This window comes from Geotrypetes seraphini, chromosome 7 (genome assembly GCF_902459505.1).
Source record: "Geotrypetes seraphini chromosome 7, aGeoSer1.1, whole genome shotgun sequence".
Classification (NCBI taxonomy): Eukaryota; Metazoa; Chordata; class Amphibia; order Gymnophiona; family Dermophiidae; genus Geotrypetes; species Geotrypetes seraphini.
The window spans coordinates 178063579-178089541 of record NC_047090.1 but is presented as its reverse complement, the minus strand read 5'-3'; the positions used below and the strand labels follow the sequence as shown (position 1 = coordinate 178089541).

General features: G+C 44.3%; 1 protein-coding gene across 2 annotated transcripts in view; it reads left to right on the top strand.

Annotated features, from left to right (window-relative positions):
- The window catches only part of TDP1 (tyrosyl-DNA phosphodiesterase 1), a 172985-nt gene that overhangs the window by 19183 nt on the left and 127839 nt on the right, over positions 1–25963 (top strand). The window contains exons 5-7 of one of the 2 annotated variants that reach the window (XM_033952484.1): positions 2228–2324; positions 6081–6115; positions 19959–20051. In XM_033952484.1, coding sequence (XP_033808375.1) covers positions 2228–2324; positions 6081–6115; positions 19959–20051 — 225 coding nt within the window. The remainder of the gene's footprint in view (positions 1–2227; positions 2325–6080; positions 6116–19958; positions 20052–25963) is intronic. The other variant, XM_033952485.1, reaches the window with a different exon arrangement.

Sequence of the window (25963 nt, the reverse complement as noted above, 5' to 3'; positions counted from 1 at the left end):
GCCACGGCGACCCCCTAACCCCACCCCGCACTACATTACGGGCAGGAGGGATCCCAGGCCCTCCTGCCCTCGACGCAAACCCCCCTCCCCCCCAGCCGACCCGCGACCCCCCTGGCCGACCCCCACGACCCCCCACCCCCCTTCCCCGTACCTTTGGAAGTTGGCCGGACAGACGGGAGCCAAACCCGCCTGTCCGGCAGGCAGCCAACGAAGGAATGAAGGCCGGATTGGCCCATCCGTCCTAAAGCTCCGCCTACTGGTGGGGCCTAAGGCGCGTGGGCCAATCAGAATAGGCCCTGGAGCCTTAGGTCCCACCTGGGGGCGCGGCCTGAGACACATGGTCGGGTTTGGCCCATGTGCCTCAGGCCGCGCCCCCAGGTGGGACCTAAGGCTCCAGGGCCTATTCTGATTGGCCCACGCGCCTTAGGCCCCACCAGTAGGCGGAGCTTTAGGACGGATGGGCCAATCCGGCCTTCATTCCTTCGTTGGCTGCCTGCCGGACAGGCGGGTTTGGCTCCCGTCTGTCCGGCCAACTTCCAAAGGTACGGGGAAGGGGGGTGGGGGGGGGGTCGTGGGGGTCGGCCAGGGGGGGCGCGGGGCGGCTGGGGGGGGGGGGGGTTTGCGTCGAGGGCAGGAGGGCCTGGGATCCCTCCTGCCCGTAATGTAGTGCGGGGTGGGGTTAGGGGGTCGCCGTGGCCAGGAGGGTTTGGGCTCCCTTCTGGCCCAACTACACAAAGGTACGGGGAAGGCGGGTGGGGGTGTCGTGGGGGTCGGCCAGGGGGGTCGCGGGTCGGCTGGGGGACGGGCGGAGGTTCTTGGGGGGGGGGGGCGGTCGTTGGAGGGAGGGGGGTTTGCGTCGAGGGCAGGAGGGCCTGGGATCCCTCCTGCCCGTAATGTAGTGCGGGGTGGGGTTAGGGGGTCGCCGTGGCCAGGAGGGTTTGGGCTCCCTCCTGGCCCGATATTGTTGGGGAGTCGGCGGTCCTTCGGGGTGAGGGTGCGAGTGGTCCTGCCGGGGGGGGATGTATCGGACGTCGGGGAGTCGGCCGGGCAAGAGGGCTTGGGCTCCCTCTTGCTCCGATCGTGGATGCGGGTGCGGGTGGGAGCGCGTGCGAGCGGTCGTTCGGGGTGGGGGTGCGAGCGGTCCTGCTGGGGGGGTGAATCGGGCGTCGGGCGGGGTGGGAACTATGTTTAAAAACTTTTGTATACCGCGCTCAGGCATATAACGCGCGAGGGGTATGCGCGGTACGTAAAATCACGTATAACGCGCGCGTTATATCCGCGAAAATACGGTAATTAGTCCAAATGTACACTGCAAAAGGTAGTTCTGTCTTGCAAGTTTCTACTTATTCTGCACTATTTTTTGACTTGGCAGACTAAGTTCCAAAAGGAGTCTCTGGTTGAGTAATGTAAGTGATACATAGCCATTCCTTCTCTGAGCTTAATGCTCCTGTTGTGGGCACAAGTGTTCACTATTTTCTACTAGTAGGGTTTTTTTGTTGTTGTTTTTTTTTGTCTTGCCCAATTTCAGGACTGCGATTCTACAAAGTACATGTTTTGGACAGGTCTGGTAGAGATGCTCAGGAAGGAGAAATTGTCTGTCTTGATGATTTTCTTTCCTTTTTTCCTTCCAGACTAGTTCAGAAATACTCCCTAGTGGAATATTGCTGAACATTCTTCCATTCTGGATTGTTCTCTTGTTTATTATCATTTTACAGTTCAAAGTGTTTCTGTTTTGAAAATTCCTCTGACTCATTGGATTTTCAGGCAGCTCCTGTACAGCGCTGCACACGTCTGGTAGCGCTATAGAAATAATTAATAGTAGTAGTAGTTCCTGATCCATTAGGAGAACTGTGTCTCAGAATATAATAGTGTCTTAGGAGCATGCATAATGGATTAATATGACATTTGATCTGAAGGTGAAAATGAGTCCTTTTGCTTGGTTGTTCGAAATACAGAATATTCTAAGGTTGCACGGTGCCCTTAAGTGGTGAATCATGCAGAACCATTTTGTTTATTTGTCTCCATCTGCTGGTCAATGGACATACTCACATACGTATTCTGTGCTGGTCTGGTAGGAATAAAGGAAAGAGAAGATTATTAGGTAAGACATAATTTCTCCATTTGCTTAATGAAGTAGAGCTGTGTTGCTTGGAAGAACTGAATTTGCTTTGGTTTTGTCTTTTAGGCATAAATTGGTATGAGGATGTCTGTTTGTTTTTGTTTTAAGGGACAAACCTTTACTGATAGTTCATGGTGAAAAGCGAGAATCAAAGGCCAGCTTGCATGAAGATGCTCATCCATATGGCAATGTTCGCTTGTGTCAGGTAATTAGAATAACAAATGTATGCTATTCTTCAGTGTGACAGTGCCGTCTATTACAGAACCTGCCCTTTTGAGTTCTACCCTAAAATCCATAATGTCAATGTTTGAGAAAGGTAAATTTATATGTAATATTGTAGACATGTTTATGTGCTTCCCAAGACATATGGTGAAGAAGCTTGTCCTTCCCCAGTAGGCTCAGCAGCAGTTTTAATTGATTGCAAAGTTAGACTAGTAGTGTTCTAGAAAGTACAAGAAAACCACAAAAAGTTTCATGCTCAAGTATCAAACTCCAAGAAATCTAATTCAGTAAGCTTCCCCAGCAAACACCATCCTGCATTTGAAAGAGTAATGGTTAATATCGAAGCTCGAGCTGCAGTTGCACCTTTTGATTTGCAGAGTGGTATCGCTTGATGGGCTGTCTTTGCAATTGTCTGGCCTGTTGGGATATGATGAATATTCAGTTCACTTGAGTATGGCAATCTGAATGTTAGGCTAAACATGTGGAGGAGCATAATAAAAATCAATGTCTAAGTTCGTTTTTGGCCTAAGGTGTTAGTCGCCCGAAGTCAGCAGTAGGAAAATGTCCATTCTCAAAAAGTACTTCCAAAATGGTTTGAGAATGGCCTACCTGTTTGTCCAGGCGTTTAATTGCCCAGACTGCCACTACGTCTATCTTTATACCATATTCTCTACCAAAAATTTTTCCAAGTCCTAAATGCCCAAACAAGACCTTTCAGACATGGGAGAGGCCAGTCCTTTGCCTAACGCCATGATTCTCTAACTGGTGTTTGGAATGTCCAGCCCTCTTATTCTGTGAACCACCTAGAACTTTTTGGGTGTTGGTGATATATAGAAAAATAAAGTTGTTGTTATTATTATTATTATAAGCGCCAGTTAGAGAATTGGAGAACCTGTCCCCCGCCCACCTCGCAAAGATCATCTGCAGGAGGGATGCTCAGTCCCTTCTGCCAGACCCCCACCCCACCCCACAAAGATTATCGGTAGGAGAGATGTCCAATCCCTCCTGCTGGACCCCCCCCCTCCCCGTAAAGATTGTAGGCAGGAGGGATGCCCAATCCCTCCTTCCGGAACACCCCTCCTCCCCGAAAGTTAGGCCGCCAGACACTCCCTCCAAGCCCATCCGGACCCCAACATACCTTGTAAGTTGGCCAACTGGTTGCTTTCTCCGTCCAGCTGGCAGGCCTGCTTTCAATGAATGGTGGGCCTGCCTCTTCCTGGTGCATTGTGAGATGTGCCTTATGTGCCTCTTCCTGGTGCATTGTGCCTTATGTGCCTGGGCCAGCTGGAATCTTAGGCTTGTCTCCCTAAGATTCCGGTAGGCTAAGGCGCCTATGGGAGGGGCCTTAGGCGCATGGGCCAATCAGGGCTTTAGGCCCCTCCCCAGTTCATCTCCGCCCTTCAGCGAAGGCGGGCCAGCCAGAGAAAGCATCCGTCCAGCCAACTTACAACAAGGTACTTTGGGGTGCGGGTAGGCTTGGGGGACTGGGCATCCCTCCTGTCGGGGGATGTCTTTTGTGGTGGCGGCAGGAGGAGGAATTGGACACTTTGGACATTCGGGGGTGTGGAGTGGCTTTGTGGTCCCGTAGTCTTTGCAGGGGGGAGACAGGTTCCATGCCGCAGCCGCTAAACTGATTGTAGCAGGGAGCTTCTCTTGCCGCTATCAGCTTAACGGTAACCCGATCCGGCACTTATACCTGTTTTAACTTCATCTAAGTCACAAGGTATAAGTTCTGTCCAGGCAGCCTCGTAAAACTTTTGATTATCACTGCAGGACGACTAAGTCTAGGTTGGCCCACATCCTGCCCAACTCCTGCCCTAACCACTCCTCCAAAACTGCTCCTTTGAGCTCTGAGCGCACAGCGAGATTCAGAGGCCTAAAAAGTCTCTGGATACATCCAAAAACCTGTTTTGATTATCGGCACTTGGATGACCTGCCTTTTAGGTCATCCAAGTGCTGACTTAGGCTAGCTTTTGACATATTTTTGTTTTGATAATGAGCCCCATAGTATTGTCTTCCAGCAGTGAAAGTCCCATATAATAATTATAATTAGCTACTTAAGAACTTGCTTTTACTATGCTTTGTGTTTTAAAACTGATTATGCTGTGACCTTGTTTGAAACAGAGGAATTTGGGCAAGTCCTTTACCTAAGTGGTAGCAAGCCATGGTGGTGTGCAGGTAGCCAGAGTTTGGATCCTAGGACTAGAAAGATTTAAATATTTTGTAGTGGCATATTTGGTCCCATCTAGCACTTGGACAACTGGGGTCATAGTTTAGAGCAGCAATTCCCAAACACTACCTCCTTGGCATGCAAATCTCTCTCATGCATATTAATTTTTGATATCTTGAAAATATGATTGGCTGGGGTTCCCCCAGGATAGGTTTGGGAATTGCTTGTTTGAAAGGTCCAAGTATTGCTGTACTTCAAAGTCCATATTTTAATTAGCGAAGAGGCTTACTTACATGCGTGAAAGCTATTTTAAAGCAACACTGAAAGTGAAAGTTAAAGGAAGGGTATTTATAAAGATCCAAAGATGAAAAACCCCATCTCATGGGTACTGAGAAATTGCACATTGGAAGTCAGCTGTGTTTCTTGGCCTGCACTAACTAAGCCAACTGTAAATTGGGTAACAGAACCCAGTCACTGATTTGTCCCTAAAGGATTTCCAGAAGAGGAAGAGAGGCAGCGTAAACCACTTTCCAGTGATAACATAACATACTCTGAAATGGACCTTTTGGGGGGGTAACTTCCCATCCCCCTTAAAAAAAATTCAGTTTAACAAGGCTTTGCTAGATTGCAATTAGTCCAAAATATGGCGGTCAAACTGATCTTTGGAAAAAAGAAGTTTGAACATGTTTCCCCTTTGTTGAAAGCACTTCGTTGGTTGCCAATTAATCTTAGAATTAAATTTAAGTGTGCTAGTATAATTTTTAAAATTATACATGGTGTCTTTACATCGTTAGTAATCTCATTTAACTGCTTAAGACCTATAAGATCAAGATTGTCTCAAACGTTTAAACTCTCATTCCCTTCTGTTAAGGGTGTTAAAGCTATGGGATATCTCTCTCCATCTTTTGTTTACATTTTTGTGACTATTTGGAACCAATTCCCTTACAAGATTAGATCACTTATCTCTCTTCTTCTGTTTAGGAAATCCCTGAAAATTTATCTTTTCCAACAGCCTCTAGATGAATACAAAAATTTGATTTTATTTAATATTGTGATGGGCCAATTAATTTGGACTTCTCTTCTGTATCTATTGTTTTCCCCCTTTACACCAATAATGTAAACTGGGTCGAGCCCAGTACGTGGGATGATTCGGTATATAAACCTAAGGATTGGATTGGATTGGTATCCTATTGCAGGCTATGATATCTTCTTTTTGTCTGCATAAAAATTATCCAAAGATGATATGATGCAAAAGAGCTTTCAAGGCCTTATGTGATCACATCTGTAGGGGTGTTCCATGTGCTCAAATGTAAACTAACAAAAGAAGACACAACCTGCAGATAATCCAGTTTTCTTGATTACGGTATTGCTGCTGTTGAGAACTGCAGAAAATATTTAGCATGCAATTTTCATATTCTCCACTAGAGAGCAGTGACTCCTAAAGATATACACTAGTATAGTGCAGGGTAAAGCTCCTTACTCTAAGAAAACACTGATTTATACATTCTTTACTAAGTAGTCAAATGTTGCATATTATGAAAATAACATCCTTTTTTCCCCCAATTCTAGGCAAAATTAGATATTGCTTACGGCACACACCACACGTAAGTAATCATCAATCATAAAAATGTCAATTTCATATTAAATAGTGCTTATTCTATGACTGAATAATCGTGCCTATTATTAATCATGCCTGATGTGAAGACAGAGGGGTCTGTTTACTAACCAGCATGAATATGTTAATGTACGTTACACACAGTACACAATTAATGCAATTTAATCAGATATGCTTGTGTGAGCACTACTAGTACCAGGAATATTTGACCACATGAGAGCAAAATTGAACTACCGTATTTTCGCGGATATAACGCGCACCATTGTAAAACGCGCACAGGGGTATAGCGCGCAGAAATCACGATGATATGTACAAAAACTTTTCTATACCGCGCTCAGGCATATAACGCGCATGCTGCCCGACTCTCCTCTGGCCACCCCGACTCTCCTTTCGCCCTCCCCGACTCTCATCTGGTTGCCCCGACTCACCCTGACTTTCGGTGCACTGCCCCGACTCTCCTCTGGTTGCCCCGACTCACCGTTCACCCGCCCTGACTTTCGGTGCACTGCCCCGCCTCTCCGTGCCTGTCCCCCTTGAAGTCCTGTCCCCCCTTGAAGGTCTGCCTGTCCCCCCTTGAAGTTCTGCCTGTCCCCCCTTGAAGTCCTGTCCCCATCCTGAAAGCCTGATGCCCCCCCTCGACGTCCGATTCTCCTCCCCCCTCGGCAGGACCACTCGCACTCCCACCCCGAAGGACCGCCGACTCCCCGACAATATCGGGCCAGGAGGGAGCCCAAATCCTCCTGGCCACGGCGACCCCCTAACCCCACCCCGCACTACATTACGGGCAGGAGGGATCCCAGGCCCTCCTGCCCTCGACGCAAACCCCCTCCCCCCAACGACCGCCCCCCCCAAGAACCTCCGCCCGTCCCCCAGCCGACCCGCGACCCCCCTGGCCGACCCCCACGACACCCCCACCCGCCTTCCCCGTACTTTGTGTAGTTGGGCCAGAAGGGAGCCCAAACCCTCCTGGCCACGGCGACCCCCTAACCCCACCCCGCACTACATTACGGGCAGGAGGGATCCCAGGCCCTCCTGCCCTCGACGCAAACCCCCCTCCCTCCAACGACCGCCCCCCCCCAAGAACCTCCGACCGACCCGCGACCCCCCTGGCCGACCCCCCCACCCCCCTTCCCCGTACCTTTGGAAGTTGGCCGGACAGACGGGAGCCAAACCCGCCTGTCCGGCAGGCAGCCAACGAAGGAATGAGGCCGGATTGGCCCATCCGTCCTAAAGCTCCGCCTACTGGTGGGGCCTAAGGCGCGTGGGCCAATCAGAATAGGCCCTGGAGCCTTAGGTCCCACCTGGGGGCGCGGCCTGAGACACATGGTCGGGTTTGGCCCATGTGCCTCAGGCCGCGCCCCCAGGTGGGACCTAAGGCTCCAGGGCCTATTCTGATTGGCCCACGCGCCTTAGGCCCCACCAGTAGGCGGAGCTTTAGGACGGATGGGCCAATCCGGCCTCATTCCTTCGTTGGCTGCCTGCCGGACAGGCGGGTTTGGCTCCCGTCTGTCCGGCCAACTTCCAAAGGTACGGGGAAGGGGGGTGGGGGGGTCGGCCAGGGGGGTCGCGGGTCGGTCGGAGGTTCTTGGGGGGGGGCGGTCGTTGGAGGGAGGGGGGTTTGCGTCGAGGGCAGGAGGGCCTGGGATCCCTCCTGCCCGTAATGTAGTGCGGGGTGGGGTAAGGGGGTCGCCGTGGCCAGGAGGGTTTGGGCTCCCTTCTGGCCCAACTACACAAAGTACGGGGAAGGCGGGTGGGGGTGTCGTGGGGGTCGGCCAGGGGGGTCGCGGGTCGGCTGGGGGACGGGCGGAGGTTCTTGGGGGGGGCGGTCGTTGGGGGGAGGGGGTTTGCGTCGAGGGCAGGAGGGCCTGGGATCCCTCCTGCCCGTAATGTAGTGCGGGGTGGGGTTAGGGGGTCGCCGTGGCCAGGAGGGTTTGGGCTCCCTCCTGGCCCGATATTGTTGGGGAGTCGGCGGTCCTTCGGGGTGAGGGTGCGAGTGGTCCTGCCGGGGGGGGGGGATGTATCGGACGTCGGGGAGTCGGCCGGGCAAGAGGGCTTGGGCTCCCTCTTGCTCCGATCGTGGATGCGGGTGCGGGTGGGAGCGCGTGCGAGCGGTTGTTCGGGGTGGGGGTGCGAGCGGTCCTGCTGGGGGGGTGAATCGGGCGTCGGGCGGGGTGGGAACTATGTTTTAAAACTTTTGTATACCGCGCTCAGGCATATAACGCGCGAGGGGTATGCGCGGTACGTAAAATCACGTATAACGCGCGCGTTATATCCGCGAAAATACGGTACTTTGTAGGTTTGCGGTCCATGATATATGTTGAGTGGAGGAGTAACCTAATGGAAGCAGGGGAATTGGGATTAAGTTCCACTCCTGTTCCTTGTGACTTTGGCTAAGTCACTTAACCCTCCTTTGCCCCAGGTACAACAAAACACCTTAGTATCCCGCTAGGGCCAAAGAAAATATTTGCAAATACCGTGTACAGTGCTGCGTAATGCCTACGTCTAGTACAGCATCTCGCAAACTTTGCGAAGCAGCTGCACATTAAACATGGTGGCTGCGGCTCGCGGATATCGACGCAGTGACGTCGCACGCATGCATGACATCATATTGACATCTGCGCATGCGCGAAGGCCCTCCAGATGGGGCCCTGATCCGCCAGCAGAAGGGACGAGGTGCGGAGAAAAGGAGAGATGCTGGCGCCGGCTGACTGCCTACAGGATGTGCCTCTTGCCTCTCCTCCTCCCTGGCGTCTTGCGATACACTGATCTAGTAGCACTGTAGAAATAAGTAGTGGTAGTAGTACTTTGAAGATCCATTAGGTCAGTGTTTTTCAACCTTTTCACACCTTTGGACCGGCAGAAATAAAAGTGGACCAGTGATTGAAGAACACTGGGCTTAGTTGTGGGCCAGACCCTGCCCATCTCTACCCAATCTCCATCCCAGACACCACCCCCATAATAGTACTAATTGCACCTTGCATATCCTGTGCCTCATCTGGAAGCCTTCTCTCTGACGTTGCTTCCGGTTCAGGTGCAGGATGCCTGTAGGAGCCGCTGCCCGTGGCTTTGTGCACCGAATCAGTTAGGGAGCTGGCTCGAAGATAACGCCGCATCGATCGCACCGTGGACCGGCGGTTGAAGAACACTTGTTGGGTCTGATGCACGTGTTGGCCCTGTGGACCGGCAGGAAATTTCTGTGGACCGGCACTGGTCCATGGACCGGTGGTTGAAGAACACTGCATTAGATAACTTGGGGTCATGAACTAAGGAATAAGTTACCTGAAACATTATGATTGGTCTCAGAATTTAACAGTTTAAAAAAAACAAACAATTGAAAATCACCTTTATTTGTTCAGGCATTTGACAGTTGACATGGAAGATTTTTAGGGGTTAAGTCTAATGCAGATAGAGCAAGTTGTTTGACTCATGTTATCAGCTGTTACATATATCTATGTGTATTGTAACCCACCTCTGCAATAGGCTGAAAGTAAGTAAAAAGTTAACTGTGTTCTCAAGATGTAGTTACCATCCCCCTGATCATCTTCTTTTTATCCCAAAAGATTCTCCTCTTACCTGCTGGAGTCTTGCTAATGAGGGGCAGAGAGGATGAGCCTTGGGTCAGTGGGTACCATTGTGAATTTTCATGATGTTGACCAAAAACGATTGGTTCTTCCCTTTTTAGAAGCCTAGCAGCTTTAATAGAGAAGGGGAGGGATAATTTTTGATGTATTGGGTGGAGAAAGCATCTGTGTTTGCTGGACAGGAGTTGCCTTCGGTTCTAGCTGCCAGTTTAAAGATTTACTTTCAGTTACGCACATCATTATAGAATATGGGCATCTACACCTAAATTTAAGCAAAGGCATTTTCCTTGGTGCAAATGGCCACACCTAAGTTTAGCTGTGGTTCCCGAGCATAAGATTTGTTCTATAAACTTTAAGCTTGGCTTCTAGGATAGCACTTTTTTGGTGCTGATTGTACTTTACCTGTAGAAACAGGCTTTTTCAGAACTGCACAAAACAGCGTGCAGTAGGGGGAGGATTTCTGATGGCGAGGTTGGTATGGGGTTTGGAAATAGGTGCGTGTTTTGGAAGTTCCAGTAGGAAAAAGGAGGTATTGAAGCCCCTGTACAAGACTTTGGTGAGACCTCATTTAGAATATTGTGTACAATTCTGGAGGCCACAACTTAAAAAAGATATAAAAAGGATCGAGTCGGTCCAGAGGACGGCTACTAAAATGGTATGTGGTCTTCATCATAAGGCGTATGGGGACAGACTTAAAGATCTCAATCTGTATATTTTGGAGGAAAGGTGGAAGAGAGGAGATATGATGGAAATGCGCATGAGTCGAGTCTCTTTAATTTGAAAGGAAACTCTGCAATGAGAGGGCATAGGATGTAGTTAAGAGATGATAGGCTCTGGATAATCTAAGGAAATACTTTTTTACAGAAAGGGTGGTAGATGTATAGAACAGTCTCCCAGAAGAAGTGGTGGAGACAGAGATTGTGTCTGAATTCAAAAGGGCCTGGGATAGGGACATGGGATAGAACATGCATCGACATGGCTAATAATGCAAGTACTTTTGACTTCAGAAATGTGTATTACTGAAGCAAACATACGATTAAAACTTATTTTTAACATCCTTTTGTAAATCCTATTTTTGTGGAGGTGGGGGCAGGGCCTACAGTGTTCCTTTTCTTTGAGAGGGATCATAGCGTACTGTGGTCAATTATCCTTAAGGACCTGGCTTTCATTTTTGGTTTGTAACTAAATAGGGACTCCTGATGCAGGTGGTTTAGCTGAAACACAGTCCGTGTAAGTCCATGATTTGCCAGTTGTTTTTATGATTGACAAGATGTTTTTATGCATGTTCTTTACTATTGGTTTCTATTAAAGTGTGATTTGAAGGCCAGGCTGTCTCTGCTTTGTTCCACTGGATTCGTTGCCTACTTGTCTCTCCACTACAATGTATCTAACATACTTTTTTTAAAAGATAATTTTCTGAAGCATTTCTGTGTGTAAAGCAGATGTTTGTTTGCAGAAATTGGCTTTTTCAAAACTGTACTGATATGTAGCTTGATGGAGAATAAGCATTCTTGTGGGCAGGATGGAGGTGGGAATTGTGTTTTTAAGTACACTTTCTTTGTTCTTCCAAAAGTATGCATATAATTTTACCAGGGGAAATGCCCGCCCCAGAACAGCAGCTGCAAATTGCGTCAATCCTTTTTCCCAGTCACTTTTTCAAAGGGAAGTTTTTCCCTTTAAAAATTGAGGTAAAGTCTTTGGGTAAAAGTTACCCAGACTTTATACTTGTGTACACAGAAATGCATTTTAGTGAATCAGTATCTGCCTTTCAGAGTTCAGCATATTTTTCTGAATGTTCTGCACTTTTTTGTTCTGGGTATTCATTATTTTCTTAGTTTATATGACATCTTCTTTGTTTTTTGAATCTGTATGAAGAACTGTGCAGGTCTTGATCTGCTGACATTTGCTATATTCTTATGCTATGTATATATTGAATCAAGGCTCCAGGCTGTCTGTCTTAGACCTCAGTAGATGGTTCAGAAATGGAGCTGTGAAGAATGTGAGATGGAGTGAGCCTGTCTCTGAAGCTCCAGAAGCGTTTAGCAAGAATTGAGTTTAAAGCAATTCCTTTCAATGTAATATAATTTTCCTTGACCTACTGGTGGCCTTGCTTATGGTTTAGCCAGTGACCTGGCAGTAGTTGTATTTATTTCTTCTAGCACTAATATCTGCAGGAGAAATATTCTGTCCTAAGAGCTAGGAGAAACAAAATATCCCTGACCGTCAGAATGAATGCATGTGTAGAGTATACCTGACCTGGTGTGTGTATTTGTGACTAAGGGCTCCTTTTACAAAGGTGCGTTAGGGCTTTAACACGCGGAATAGCACGCACTGAATTGCCCTGCGCGCTAGACCTTAACGTCAGCATTGAGCTGGCGTTAGTTCTAGAAGCGTAGCGCGGGTTTAGCGCACACTAAAATCCTGTGTGTGCTAAAAACGCTAGCACACCTTAGTAAAAGGAGCCCTAAATAATTGATTTTTCATGCCTGTAATGTGTCTTATGTGCTCCTCAATATTTGGAAATTAGTCTGTTTAAATCATCATACAGTACTGTAATATGTTTGATCAAACTGAAAATTAGAAGTCTTAATTAATTATATTAATTGTTTTTATAAAGAAATCTATAGAACAGAGTGAAGAAGCCAAAACGCCAGAGGTGTGGCATAATATTTTCTTTTTTTTTTTTTGTAATGTCTATTGAGCCCTTTCAGAAGACTTTTTTGTGGTCTGGTAGATGAACAGGTTCAAGTTTCATTAAAATTTGATGAATCGCTTATCTTTATACAAAGCGATGAACAGATCTAAAAACACGTAATACATCTCTCAGTATGGGGAGACAACATCATTTACATAGACTAATTACTAGACATAAACAAACCCAAAAGGGAAATGGGGGAAGAAATACAATATGTGACAGTAAATGAGACGAATATGGAAAAAAACGATAGGGAAGGAAATAATGTCACCTAAAAATCTGGCTGAGATTAAAATGGTGATTCTAGTCTACATTTCCATTTTGGTTCCAATTTTCAAAGACTTCGGGGTAGGGGAATCTCCTATCTGACCTCAAACTTTGAGAACTTTGTATTAAGTCTTGTGGCCCTTTCATGTATTTCTTTCTAGGCAGTGGAAATGAGCTCTATTCCCCCCCCCTCCCTCGGGGTCTTTCCTTCTCAAGTCCTTGTTTCTAAGGCAACCTTGTGAAAATAAGTGCCAGTGTACTATTGTCCCATTTTCAGGATTGTAATGGACTCCTTTGTGATATTCTGGCCACTAATTTATTAGCAGAAATGACACACAATTTTAATGTCATGCCCTATTTGTATTTAAAGTTGAACATTTTGCTTCATGTGTCTGTCTGATAAAAAGGGAAATGGGGCCGTTTACTAATGGTTAGTGTGTGCTCTCTGCCATAAGTCCTAAAGAAATACTGTAAATGGATCCTACGCAAGTAGCTCACACTAACCATTTTGAAATGACTTCCATAATGTTCTGCATAAATGGTTGTATGCTTTTGGACTGAAATGTTAAAAAATATATATATGTGTGTGTGTGGTGGTGGGGGTTCTTTTTTTTTTTATGAACACATTGGCTTTTAAATACGATTTTCCTATCTCCTCAGTGCCCTTTTTGGTGTAATTGTACGGGAGCACATTTCAGGTGCTCCTTTTCAGCTGTGGTGGTGGTACTTATTGTCATTTATTTCCCAAATCTGTTGGCTAGGATTTTGCTTTGACTCCTCAGTTAAACAAGTTGGATGGGAGCCAGTGTTCCCTCTAAGCTGAGCGCATGAATGATCACTCACTATTTTCAGTGGCTTCGCTCATATGTTGTCTCCTGTCGCTCACTCGAGGGCGGGCGAAGGTGAGAGGAAGCGGCGGCGGCCTTAGTGTATTTTAAAGTTGAAAGATGCAGCGGCGGCTCCTCTTAAGATCCCCGACTGCATCGGACTTCCGACGCAGCTGGAGATTCGTGAGAGGAGCCGCTGCCACGTCTTTAGTGGTGTACCAAGGAGGGGGGGGCGGTCCGCCCCAGCTGTGCACCCCTCCTAAGGCTGCAGTCGGAGAGGAAGTTCGGGCCAGCCAATCGCTGCCTGGCTGGGTGGAACTTCCTCTCCGATGGCAGAATTGACGTCAGGGGAAGCAGAGAGAGATTGGGGCAGCCGCGGCGGTGGCTTTGGGGCCTGTTTCCCCCGATGGTGGCAGCAGTGGCTTTGTGGAGGGTAGGGAGAAAGAAAGAAAGAAAGGGGGCAGGCAGGGAGACAGAAGGGAAACAGAAAAAAAGAAAGGGGGCATCAAGAGAGAAAAAAGAAAGAAAGGGCAGGGAGAGAGGAAGAAAAAGTTAGGGGAGGGAATGAGGTCTGGAGGAGAGGAAGCATACAGGCTGAAAGAAGGGAAGAAAGATTGGATGCACAGTCAGAAGATAAAAGTGCAACCAGAGACTCATGAAATCACCAGACAAGGTAGGAAAAATGATTTTATTTTAAACTTAAGTGATCAAAATGTGTCTGAATTTATATATGCTGTCTATATTTTGCACTATGGCCCCCTTTTACTAAACCGCAATAGTGTTTTTTAGCGCAGGGAGCCTATGAGCGTCGAGAGCAGCGCTGGGCATTTAGCGCAGTTCCCTGCGCTAAAAACTGCTATTGTAGTTTAATAAAAAGGAAGGGGGATATATTTGACTATTTTTGTATGGTTGTTACTGAGGTATGGTTTAATAAAAAGGAAGGGGGATATATTTGACTATTTTTGTATGGTTGTTACTGAGGTATGGTTTAATAAAAAGGAAGGGGGATATATTTGACTATTTTTGTATGGTTGTTACTGCCTTGACCTCTTTGAAAAAAACCCAGAATAGGAAGGATAATTAACATTTTCTCAGCGTATAGTGTGCTTTGTGTTTTATAATTTTATTGTTGGTAGATCATTTTGACTTGGTCATTTTAAAGTAGCTCGCAAGCCCAAAATGTTTGGGCACCTCTGAGCTAGAACGTTGAAGCTGTGTATTTCTATTTTATCCCCCCTTTTACAAAACCGTGGAGCGTTTTTTAGCGCCAGCCGTGGTGGTAGCAGCTCTGATGCTCAGAATTCTATGAGCGTCAGAGCTGTTACCACCGTGGCTAAAATCCACACTACAGTTTTGTAAAAGGGGGAGGGGTTAGTTTGTGATGACATATTCCATACTAGGCGAAGGTGTTTTCTGTGTTCTGGGTCATTCCATGTCAAGTGATCAGATACTTGGAAAGTGCCCTGCGTGACCATCACGGATTTTGATGAAACTTCATATGCAGAGTCCACCATGTCTCAAACGAACTTTGGTAAAGTTTTAGTTTCGCCTGTGGAATATTTGTGGAGATATAGCCATTTGTTTGACCCCATACCACAATGAAATACAGTACGACAATGACATTCTGACAACTTTGAGACACAATATCTCCCGAGCTGTGTTTCCAAAAAAACTGAAACTTAGCTACCCTGCACAACTTTTTGAGCTCTGTTCATTGGTACCAATAACAATTTTTGCCGAGCACTGATTGAATGCCTGAATTACAGTAAACTTGGCCGAAAAAATTAGTGCTCCAAAAAAAGTCAAAGTTTGACATTACTTAGCTCCCACAATAATTGAGTAATAAATGCGAAATTTGGCGCATAATGTCTCAGTACAACGTTGTTTTCAAAAGTACAATTTCAACCTCCAAACTCTTTCCATTAGTTTACAAATTAAGTGTAAAGTTGCTAATTTGTGTAAAAAGGCCAAAAATAGGGTATTTTCAGCCTACTTTTACAGAAAAATACCTTTTAGAAACTCTTTCAAATCAGTCTCATTAGAAAGCATATTTCAAACCCCCTAGAAAAGTGGACTTCATTTTTCAACGCAGGTTAACAATGGCTGAAAAAGGGGGACAAAGTTGGGAGACGTTGCCACGGCAACAACCTCTATTTCAACATAGTTCTGTCATTTTTAAAGTTACAGTTTTGTATTGACGTAGTATTACTACTACTCTATTGCGTTGGTCCATGGTGACATTGTCACTACCAGTTCAAGAGTTTGAACTGGCAACCCCATCGCCATAGGGGTCACGCCCGATAGCTGTGCAATACCAGCCACGGGTGGGCCACTTCGTCCAGGTTCCCAAGCCTCGCATTTGGTTTCTTTGTCAAGGTTCCAAAGCCTTTTTGTTGGTATCTTTCTGGTTCCAAAGCCAATGATTAGGGTGTCTTATCCTAGGTTCCCAAGCCTAAATTGGGTATCTTATATGGTTCCCAAGCCGAAGTGAAGTCCACTTTGTTGGCATCGATTAGTTGGCATCCATTTTAAACTGAATTAATAATAATGTGGATCTGAAAAAGAAAGCAAGTTGTAATTTGTGATCTGCATGCAACGAAATTATCACCTCAATTTCTAGTTAGGAATAATCATTAATTAAGAACACTATAATTGTACCCAAAGCTTGAGTAAAAATAAACAGGGAAAAACAGTGTGAAAAGTGACATAATTGTAAGTTGAAACGTAGGCCGTTGCCATGGTGACATCTCCCAACTTTGTCCCCCTTTTTCGGGCATTGTTAACCTGCGTTGAAAAATGAAGCCCACTTTTCTAGGGGGTTTGAAATATGCTCTTTCTAATGAGACTGATTTGAAAGAGTTTCTGAAAGGTATTTTTCTGTAAAAGCAGGCTGAAAATACCCTATTTTTGGCCTTTTTACACAAATTAGCAATTTTACACTTAATTTGTAAACTAATGGAAAGAGCTTGGAGATTGAAATTGTACTTTTGAAAACAACGTTGTACTGAGACATGCGCCAAATTTCGCATTTATTACTCAATTATTGTAGGAGCTAAGTAATATCAAACTTTGACTTTTTCTGGAGCACTAATTTTTTCGGCCAAGTTTACTGTAATTCAGCCATTCACTCAGTGCTCAACAAAAATTATTATTGGTAGCACTGAATAGAGCTCCAAAAGTTATGCAGGGTAGCTAAATTTCAGTTTTTTTTGAAACATAGCTCGTGAGATATTGTGTCTCAAAGTTGTCAGAATGTCACTGTCGTACTGTATGTCATTGCAGTATGGGGTCAAACAAATGGCTATATCTCCACGAATATTCCACAGGCAAAACTAAAACTTTACCAAAGTTCGTTTGATGCATGTGGGACTTTGTGCATAAAGTTTTATCAAAATCCGTGATGGTCATGCAGGGAGCCCTTGATCACTTGACATGGAATAACCCTTCTGTGTGTTCGAAAGACATGGTTTTCTGTTAGAATTGACGGTGTAGGATTGATCTGTGCTGGTCTGGCTTGTTTAGTTTTACAATGGGTGTATTGATGTACTGCTCACTGCAATATGTAAGATGCTGCCTTTTCCTAGGTACTCATGTGTGACGTTTGGCTTGTTACTAAAAATCATGTTTTTCGTACAGATTGGGGGGGGTGCCAAAAAATGATGGGCCCTGGGTGTTACATATGCTAGGTACGCCACTGTATGTAAAGATACCAGAAAGCTGGTGAAGCAAAAACTTTAAGTAAATTGTTATTCTTCTAAGTTTTGAGTATTTAACCCTCCCACAATCTCACAGGCACTAGTTTCAAGTTTATTGAGATTTTGATTTAAACGCAATATCAAATATTTTCAATGCGTATAACAAAAATAAATTTGGGGAAATAAGTAAAACCATTTGAACAATAAACATACAAACATATCCATAGATGATTAAAAATACATAAGGAGGAAAAAAAAATTAGATCCAAGATGGCGACTGAGAGCAGGACGCGCTGAGTTGCTCGTCCCAGAACAGTGTCGGTTTTGAATAATTCTAGCGGTACTTTGCTTACCGCGATGCCTAAGAGACGGGGCCGGAGTGCCGCTTCTGCCTCGCGGCGTCCTGGAGCCCCCGCTCTTAGTAATATCCAAGATCTTCTGCGGCGTATGCAGGAGGTCACTGCAACATCGGACGGCGGCCTGCTGAGGACACAGGGAGGCGAACCCACGGTGAACACTCCTGGGCCCGACACTACTCTAAGCCCCGATGTTAGGGCACCACCCCCGCAGCCTCAGATTACCAGCTCTCCCAGGGGTGGAGAAACCCCGGATTCTGAGGTTTTCTCCTCTCCAGAGGCAAGGAAGGATCTTCTGGAGAGCTTGGAGGCTGGGGCTCTCACTGCAAGGGTCCCCATGGAGATATCTGGGGCAGTAACATCTCAATATGAGGGGGAAGGACAGAAGACAAGCCCCGAAGGAAATCTTCAGAACGGTGAGCACTTCACATTCACACAAACTCCAATTGTATTGATTAAACCTGCTGAAGTGACTTTAGATTCCATTTGGGACTTAATGGCTGGTTTTGTTAAAAATATAACTCCTACTTTTCAACAAATCGAAGGGAAAATTAAGGAACATAATAAAGAATTGAAGGACTTAAGAAAAGAAATGAATACCTCTAACATCATCCATTCAGAAAATAGAAAAGGAAATTATAACATCGAAACAATTGCAAGAGACTTTAGTTAAAGATAATATTAACCTAAGGAAGAAGATTGAAATGCTTGAGAACAATTCACGTAGTAACAATTTAAGATTAATTAATTTTCCAAGACTTGATCTGGTAACACCCAGAGATATGCTTAAGAGATATTTAGTGGAAACTTTGGAAATACCTGAAGATTCATTACCACCATTTTCACGGGTTTATTATTTGCCTGATAAAGAACAAAACTAACAACAAAAAGTAAAATCTCCAGACCGAGAACCCTTAAATATTTCACAAATCTTAGAGACATCTGAGAAGGACTTAACATCATCAGCCACTATGATTATTACTTTGGCTTTGCCAATTGATAAAACCTGGTTGTTAAAACTTTACTTTAAAAATAGACAGAAAAGTTTCCTTGGTCACAAAATACAAATGTTTCCAGACTTGGCATGGGAGACGCAAAGGCGCCGCCGTGAATTTCTTCTTTTGAAACCTGGGGTTTTATCCTTGGGGGCGACTTTTTATTTGAGACATCCGTGTAAATGTATTGTGTGTTACCGTACTCTCAAATATGTGTTTTTTGAACCATCCCAATTGACAAACTTTGTGGCAATGTCTCGTCTGAATGCAACAACCTTTGAACCCTAAATTTGATTATTGATGACCTCATTTCAGTGCTATAGCTTTCAGTTTCTTATGTATTATTATTAATTTCTTCTATTTTTCGCCAATTTTCTTTGACTCTTGGATCCTAAGTTGAGGACTTGAGCATAAATAGTAAAATTTGTTAATTTGTGAGTTATATTTACTGTATAATTGATATCTATTCTATTATTGCTTTCTGTACAAGTGTAATACTTGAAATTTAAATTGAAAAATCAATAAAAGATTTAAGTACAAAAAAAATACATAAGGAGTACAAGGATAAACTACATTTGTTTAAAAATGCGTCCTCCGCGCCTTCTCATAAATTTGTGGAGTATGTCGCTCATGCATATTTTTTTTTGCACACACCTCATCAATCCTTAGAGGGAACATTGGGTGGGACATGTTTTAATTAAAATTCCCTTTTGTCTTCTGCTTAGTTACAGTTATTTTATTTGATATAGTGCCATTTTTAACAAAAGAGTCAAATCAAAGCGGTTTACAATAAATAAAAACAATGGTCAGTAATTAAAATCAATAAACAAAACAAGAGAAATGTACATAGTACAATTTACAATACTAGACACAAAAGGACAGTAAAGGGGAGGAAAGAGTTACAATATCTTGAGGTAAAAACAGGATAAGAACAAAAGGATAAGTTAAAGACACAAAAAGAAGAAATCAAGGTTAAGAAGTACTAAGTTGAAGATTATGACTTACTAGTCATAATCAATAGAGCAAAATAGCAAGGTGATGCCTTCCCAAGCAGAAGCAATGGGAGGAGGGAAAAAAAAGGCAAAGATAATGACATCCTAGTCACAAGTAATGAGATAAAGTTGTCAAGGTAGTGACTACCTAGTCTCTAATGATGAGAAAAGTTGCAAAGTATTGAAATACAGTATCAGAAACTGGGTTCGAATGTCGGCTGTCCAGGAGATATTGTGAAGTTGAGTGGGGGGATGAATTAGTTGGCACTGTAGCTCATTTTACTAAAGATGAAGAAAGGTGCAGCTCTTCACACTTATGTTTTCTTGACTCTGTTTATTAATACCATTCATCTAAGCTGCTCTTTTATCTAGAGCACATTGTATGCATGTTATCGTGGTATATTATAGTCTTGTCTCTTGGCAGGAAGATGATGATTCTGTTATACAAAGAAGGCCTTCGGGTTGTGATACATACAAGCAACCTCATTCGTGAAGACTGGCACCAGAAGACTCAAGGGTAGGTGCCTTTTCCTAGTTCCAGGTATAACAACATAAGAATTGCCCTACTGGGACACAGCAAATGTCTATTTAGCACAGGGTCACTAGCACCTAGCCGGATCCCAAAAACTAGATAGCTTCCATGTTACCAATCCTGGGGATAAGCAGGGCTTTCCCAAGGTCTGTCTAAATAATAGTTAATGGACTTTTCCCTCCAGGAATTTTTCCAAACATTTTTTTAAGCTAACTATGCTTACCTTTTTCCACATCATTTGGCAATGAGTTCTAGTGTCTTAAATATGTTCTGAGGCCCTGATTCTGCAAAACGCGTTTAAAGTTGGGCGCCATTTAGATGTCTAAGTTAGGCATCCTTTGTAGAATCGCGCTCAACAGCGTTCAGCACTGTTTAGACCAGTGATTCCCAACCCTGTCCTGGAGGAACACCAGGCCAATCGGGTTTTCAGGCTAGCCCTAATGAATATGCATGAGAGAGATTTGCATATGATGGAAGTGATAGGCATGCAAATTTGCTTCATGCATATTCATTAGGGCTAGCCTGAAAACCCAATTGGCCTGGTGTTCCTCCAGGACAGGGTTGGGAACCACTGGTTTAGACGTCTAACTTTTTAGGCGTCCTTTAGAGAATCAATTTTTAGGTGAGATTTAGACGTCCAAACAATGTTCTTAACGTTATAATATTTTCTTATTATGTTTTTAGAATGGCAATTTTATGCTGTTTTTCATTATAATTATAATACTAGGAGTTGGATCTATTTAATGCTTTTATTGATTTCTCTTCTATCAGACAGAGTGACGGGGATTCAAACCAGCAACATTAGGGTAGAAGGCTGGTGGTTTAACCAGTGTGCTAAAGAGTGAGCTAGCAAGCTGCATAGCAATTGTGAAACTAGGTCTTATAGGCATTGTAAGGAAGTCTACTTTAGAGCATAGTTTAGGCTTCAGATAGACCTGATTTCTATGGACAGAACTTAGGCACAGTTTGGACGTCCTTAATGTGATCTGCTAAATAGCTCTCTGGGTTTTTATTTTTGCTTTATTAAGCTCAAAATACATTTAATAAGCCTTCATATAAACAGGGCCCATCAATACAGATATTGCATGTAAAACCTTCTATTTTTCTGGGCAAACAGTAATGGTATTTGCTAATTTAGAGGAAAAGATCAATTAACTCAGGGATCTCAAAGTCCCTCCTTGAGGGCCGCAATCCAGTCGGGTTTTCAGGATTTCCCCAATGAATATGCATGAGATCCATGTGCATGCGCTGCTTTCAATGCATATTCATTGGGGAAATCCTGAAAACCCGACTGGATTGCGGCCCTCAAGGAGGGACTTTGAGACCCCTGAATTAACTGAACACAGCACATGAAAAATACAGCTTTATGTTTCTTGCTAAAAAGCTACCCTTTTTTTCTCACTAAAGATTGCTCCAATGAGGTCATTCTTGAAAAAGCAAATAAAACACATGACGAAAATTTATAGATTGTTTTTTCTAGTTTTAACCTTTTGCAAATGAAGTTATGTATGCAGATACAGACCTTAGCATGGCTTCTACTTCATTGCAAATGGAGGTTTGCAGCTGCACAATGGTGACCTCATTGTGAGATCATCAAGGTGCACCTGCAAGGTAGAATGCCACAATTAAAATGTGTGCTGGGGGAGCTGGTTGGGATTCGAATCCATGACCTCTGGAAGATGAGCACTGGGCTTTTACTTATTGAGCTATAGCAGCTTCCAAGCAGCGGTGGATGCCGGATCTTGGGGGGGGAGGGGGGGACACACTTGCAAATCGAGTCAATGCTCAGTTTGCGAGGCACAGATTTTGCAAATGCTCATCTTGCAAAACACTCGCAAACCAGTTACCATCTTAAAAACTCCTAAGTTAGATAATAAATTTGTCAAACAAAGTAGTCTTAACTGATTTTCAAAAAGAACAATAAGACATAGCATGATGGATGCATTCACCTAACCAAGATTGCAATTTGCCTGCTTGAAACGCCAGTGTCCTGTCTAGAAAAGTCTTATATCGGCAAGCTTTTACCGTAGGGTAGGTAAATAATTGAAATCTTCTGGTTTCCCTCATCGACCTATATAACTCAAAGTGAGGGAAAAGATAGATTGGAGACAATACCGAGATTAATTTAAAACAAATACAGACAAACTTGAATAATACTCTTGCTTCTACAGTTAACCAGTGTAATAGTCGGTAATACGGGCTGACATGATCGTGGGTTTTTTTTTTTTTAAACCAAAAATCAATTGGACATCTGTGTTTTGGATTATCCTCAATCGATTTAGGATTGTCCTCTGTTTTAATGCATATTCCTCAGTTTTAATGCATATTTTAAAAGTTTTATTGAAACACAGTGCTAGACAGTTTACTGGCATTTCAAGCAGCAAAGATAGATGTAGAAGTCGCCAAAATCTTAACTATTGCATCGGATTATAGAACCTTTTAGAAGAATAGCAAAACACTGTCCTCGGTGATCTCACGCTTGAACAATACTGTCTTAAATGCTAAACGGTAATTCTTTAGAGATGTCCAAATAATCAAATTGTATTCATCCTAGAACTGAAAGGTTTAGGTGGAATAGAAGTCAATAAATGCAATGAAATAAACGGGGGGAGGGGGGGGAATCCAAAAATAAGGAAAAATGACCAAACTGAAAATGAACCAAAATTGCTCATTGCTATTGAATAGCTGGGATTTTTCAGCATGCCTGTCAGTGTATGGTCTGTTCTTGTAATTTGAGAGTGACGGGTCAAAAGCGCGCGAGGACAAAGGCGCGCTGACAACTGAATGCAGGGCTTAATCGCGCCGAAGAAAAACCGTATTTTAAAGGGCTCCGACGGGGGGTGTTGGTGGGGAATCCCTCCACTTTACTTAATAAAGATCGCGCTGGTGACGTGGGGGGTTGTAACTCCCCTCATTTTACTGGAAACTTAACTTTTTCCCTGTTACTCTACTTAATAGGGATCGCGCTGCCTCACACTGCCATGTTGGGGGTGTGGGGGGGGTGTAACGCCCCACATTATACTGAAAACTTAACTTTTTCCCTAAAAAACAGGGAAAAAGTTAAGTTTCCAGTATAATGAGGTGGGGTTACAACCAGTGTTCCCGCTAAGCTGCGCTGGCGTGCGCTGGCGCACAAAATATTACATCGCAGCGCACAAGTTTCTCGTCACAGCGCACACACGTGCTTGCAGGCAGGCTCAGCTGGCCCCAGCAAGCTGGCAGTCCATGTAACGCGTCGCAAAGGTAAGGGGAGGCTGGGGGAGGAATCGGACGTCGGGGTGGGGGTGCGAGCAGGGAGGGGGCGATCGGAAGAGGCGTACGGCAGATGGCAGGGCGGCGAGAGGAGAGTCGGGTGGGGGGGGGAGTAACACCGGAAGAGAGCGGCAAATCCGGGCAAGGCAAGACTTGCAGAGGCGTACCTAGGGTGTGCGGGGGGTCGATCCCGACGGTACGCTCAGCTCGCCAACAAGGAGAGGCAGCCGGACTCGCGTACGCTCGGACCGCCTCTTCTTGCAAGAAGCCGGGTCTTATTCAATCAGGAGCTGCTTTGACATGCAGCTCCTGATTGGATAAGGCCCGACTTCGTGCAGGAAGAGGCGGTCAGAGCAGACGCGAGTGATTTCCTGCACTAGGCACCACATGAAGTCACCCACCGTACCACTCGATTCGGGTAAGCGCAGGTATCGGTGGGTGGCTTATTTGCGGGGGTGCCTTATTTTATATTTTTGTCTAAAAAGGGGGGGCTGTCTTATTTGATGGCCCTGCCTTATCATCGGGGAAACACGGTACTACTACTAGTAAATTAGTAATGCGCTACAAAACTGAGGCCGCACGAGCGCCATTGTTTATCTATACATGCATGAAGCAAGTTCTTTTCAAGTTTCGATCGTTTGAAGCGTGTGCATAAACTTTCTTTTGCGATCTTCCATAGATTCAGTCAAATAATTTTTAAATCCATTCGAAAATGTCGAAGCGTAAAGAGAATGAAGAGTTTGGTAGCAGCACAAAGAAAAAGCGCAGCCAATTTAAGAAGGAATGGCTGACCGAGTTTTTGGTTGACACCACGTTGCCGCACGCGAGTGGACGGAAAACAGTGGCGATGAAAGAAATATTCGAATATAGCGACACGCATTAATTTGCTCCCTATGCCGAAAAGCAGGTGTTAACGGAGAATGGAGCACAGGGAAGACTTGGTCTGAGTGGAAAATTGATTATTTAAAGCGTCATCTGAATCATAATTCTCATTTAGAAGCGGTTCAAAAGCTTCACAATCAAAGCCGAGGTTTTCTAATGAATTTCTTGAAAGAAACTCCCGATAGTCGGAACAACAGAATCGAATACGCACAGAGATATAAATCAAGTCCAGAGGGAGTTAACATTTTAATTGATAATATATTGCTAGCGGTAAAGTTGAATTCGTCCATGCTATCCGTCCAGGAAATTCACAATCACATGGCTAAATACGTAAAAATAGCTGGAGAAGCAAAAACTATGCTTTCGAGTTCCTTGACTGCATAAATGCCATTGTTAAACGGGAAACATTTACAGAAATCCGGAGGTCTCCTTTTCATACCCTAATAATTGATGAAAGTACTGATATTTCTGTTTCGAAAATGCTCATAATATACATTAAATTTAGAAGAAGTGGCAGCAACATTCATGAGACAGTTTTTGCTGGCATCAAACATCTAACTGCTTGTGACAGCACAGCTATAGTTGATGCTATAAAGCAGTTTTATAGTGAGAACGATTTAGATTTCAGTCGTATGGTCATGTTCACGTCCGATGGAGCATCAGTCATGCTTGGGAAGCATAATGGTGTAGCTGCAAAGTTACGTCAATCAGTTCCTCATCTTCTAGAGCAACACTGTGTAGCTCACCGCGAAGATCTAGGCATAGACGATGCATGGAAAACGATCCCATTCATGAAAGAGATCGAAACTCTAATACGCACCGTGTATACGATTTTCAGTAGATCGAGCGTACGAAAAGCCAAACTGGAGGATATTGCTAATGCTGCAGACTCAGATGTCATTTCATTTAAAGCTATACATGATGTTAGGTGGCTGTCTCGGCACTTTGCTGTAAGTGCAGTGGTTAGAAATTATAACATCCTGTTAGAATATTGTCAAGAACAGGTGGAAGAAGACAATGATCCCGTGCACAAATACTGCCTTACTAAATTGAGTAATCTGGAATTTAAAGTTGCGCTATTTATTCTCTGCGATGTTCTTGAGGAGCTTGGATCACTGTGTAAGCTTCTTCAGAAGAGTTGTTTGGCACCTTTGTATGCATTCCAGTTCACTAAAGCCAAATTAAGGAAACTCAGATCTCAATATCTGGGAGAAAAACCACATTTCAATGAAAATGTTGAAACTCTCATTTCATCTTGTAATTCTGTAATTAAAACAGATCATATTCTTACATTTATTACACAAACTTGTGATCATATGGACAAAAGATTTCCTGACAATGAATTAGAGGACTGGCGTGTTTTCGACAAAGACTGTATCTCAAATCCGTCCAACTTAGAGGAATTTACATTTGGAAACGAACAATTTTCACGATTATCTAACCGTTATTTTCTGTTAATGAACAAAGATGATGAACATTGTTTCAAAAGGCAGCTTATTTCAGAATATTCGGAGTTCAAATATATTATTGCTGAAAAAGTAAAAGCAGGAGCTATACAAACGCTTCAGGAAATGTACAATTTTGCTCAGCAGCATAAACAGTTCAGTGGACTAAATGCTCTATTAGACGTGTGTGGCACCTTTCAGGCTTCAAGTGCCGATTGTGAGAGAGGATTTAGCTTGATGAATGCTATAAAGACAAAGACTCGTAATAAGTTAAGAGTAGAACATTTGGAATGCCTAATTAGAATCAAACTTTATTTA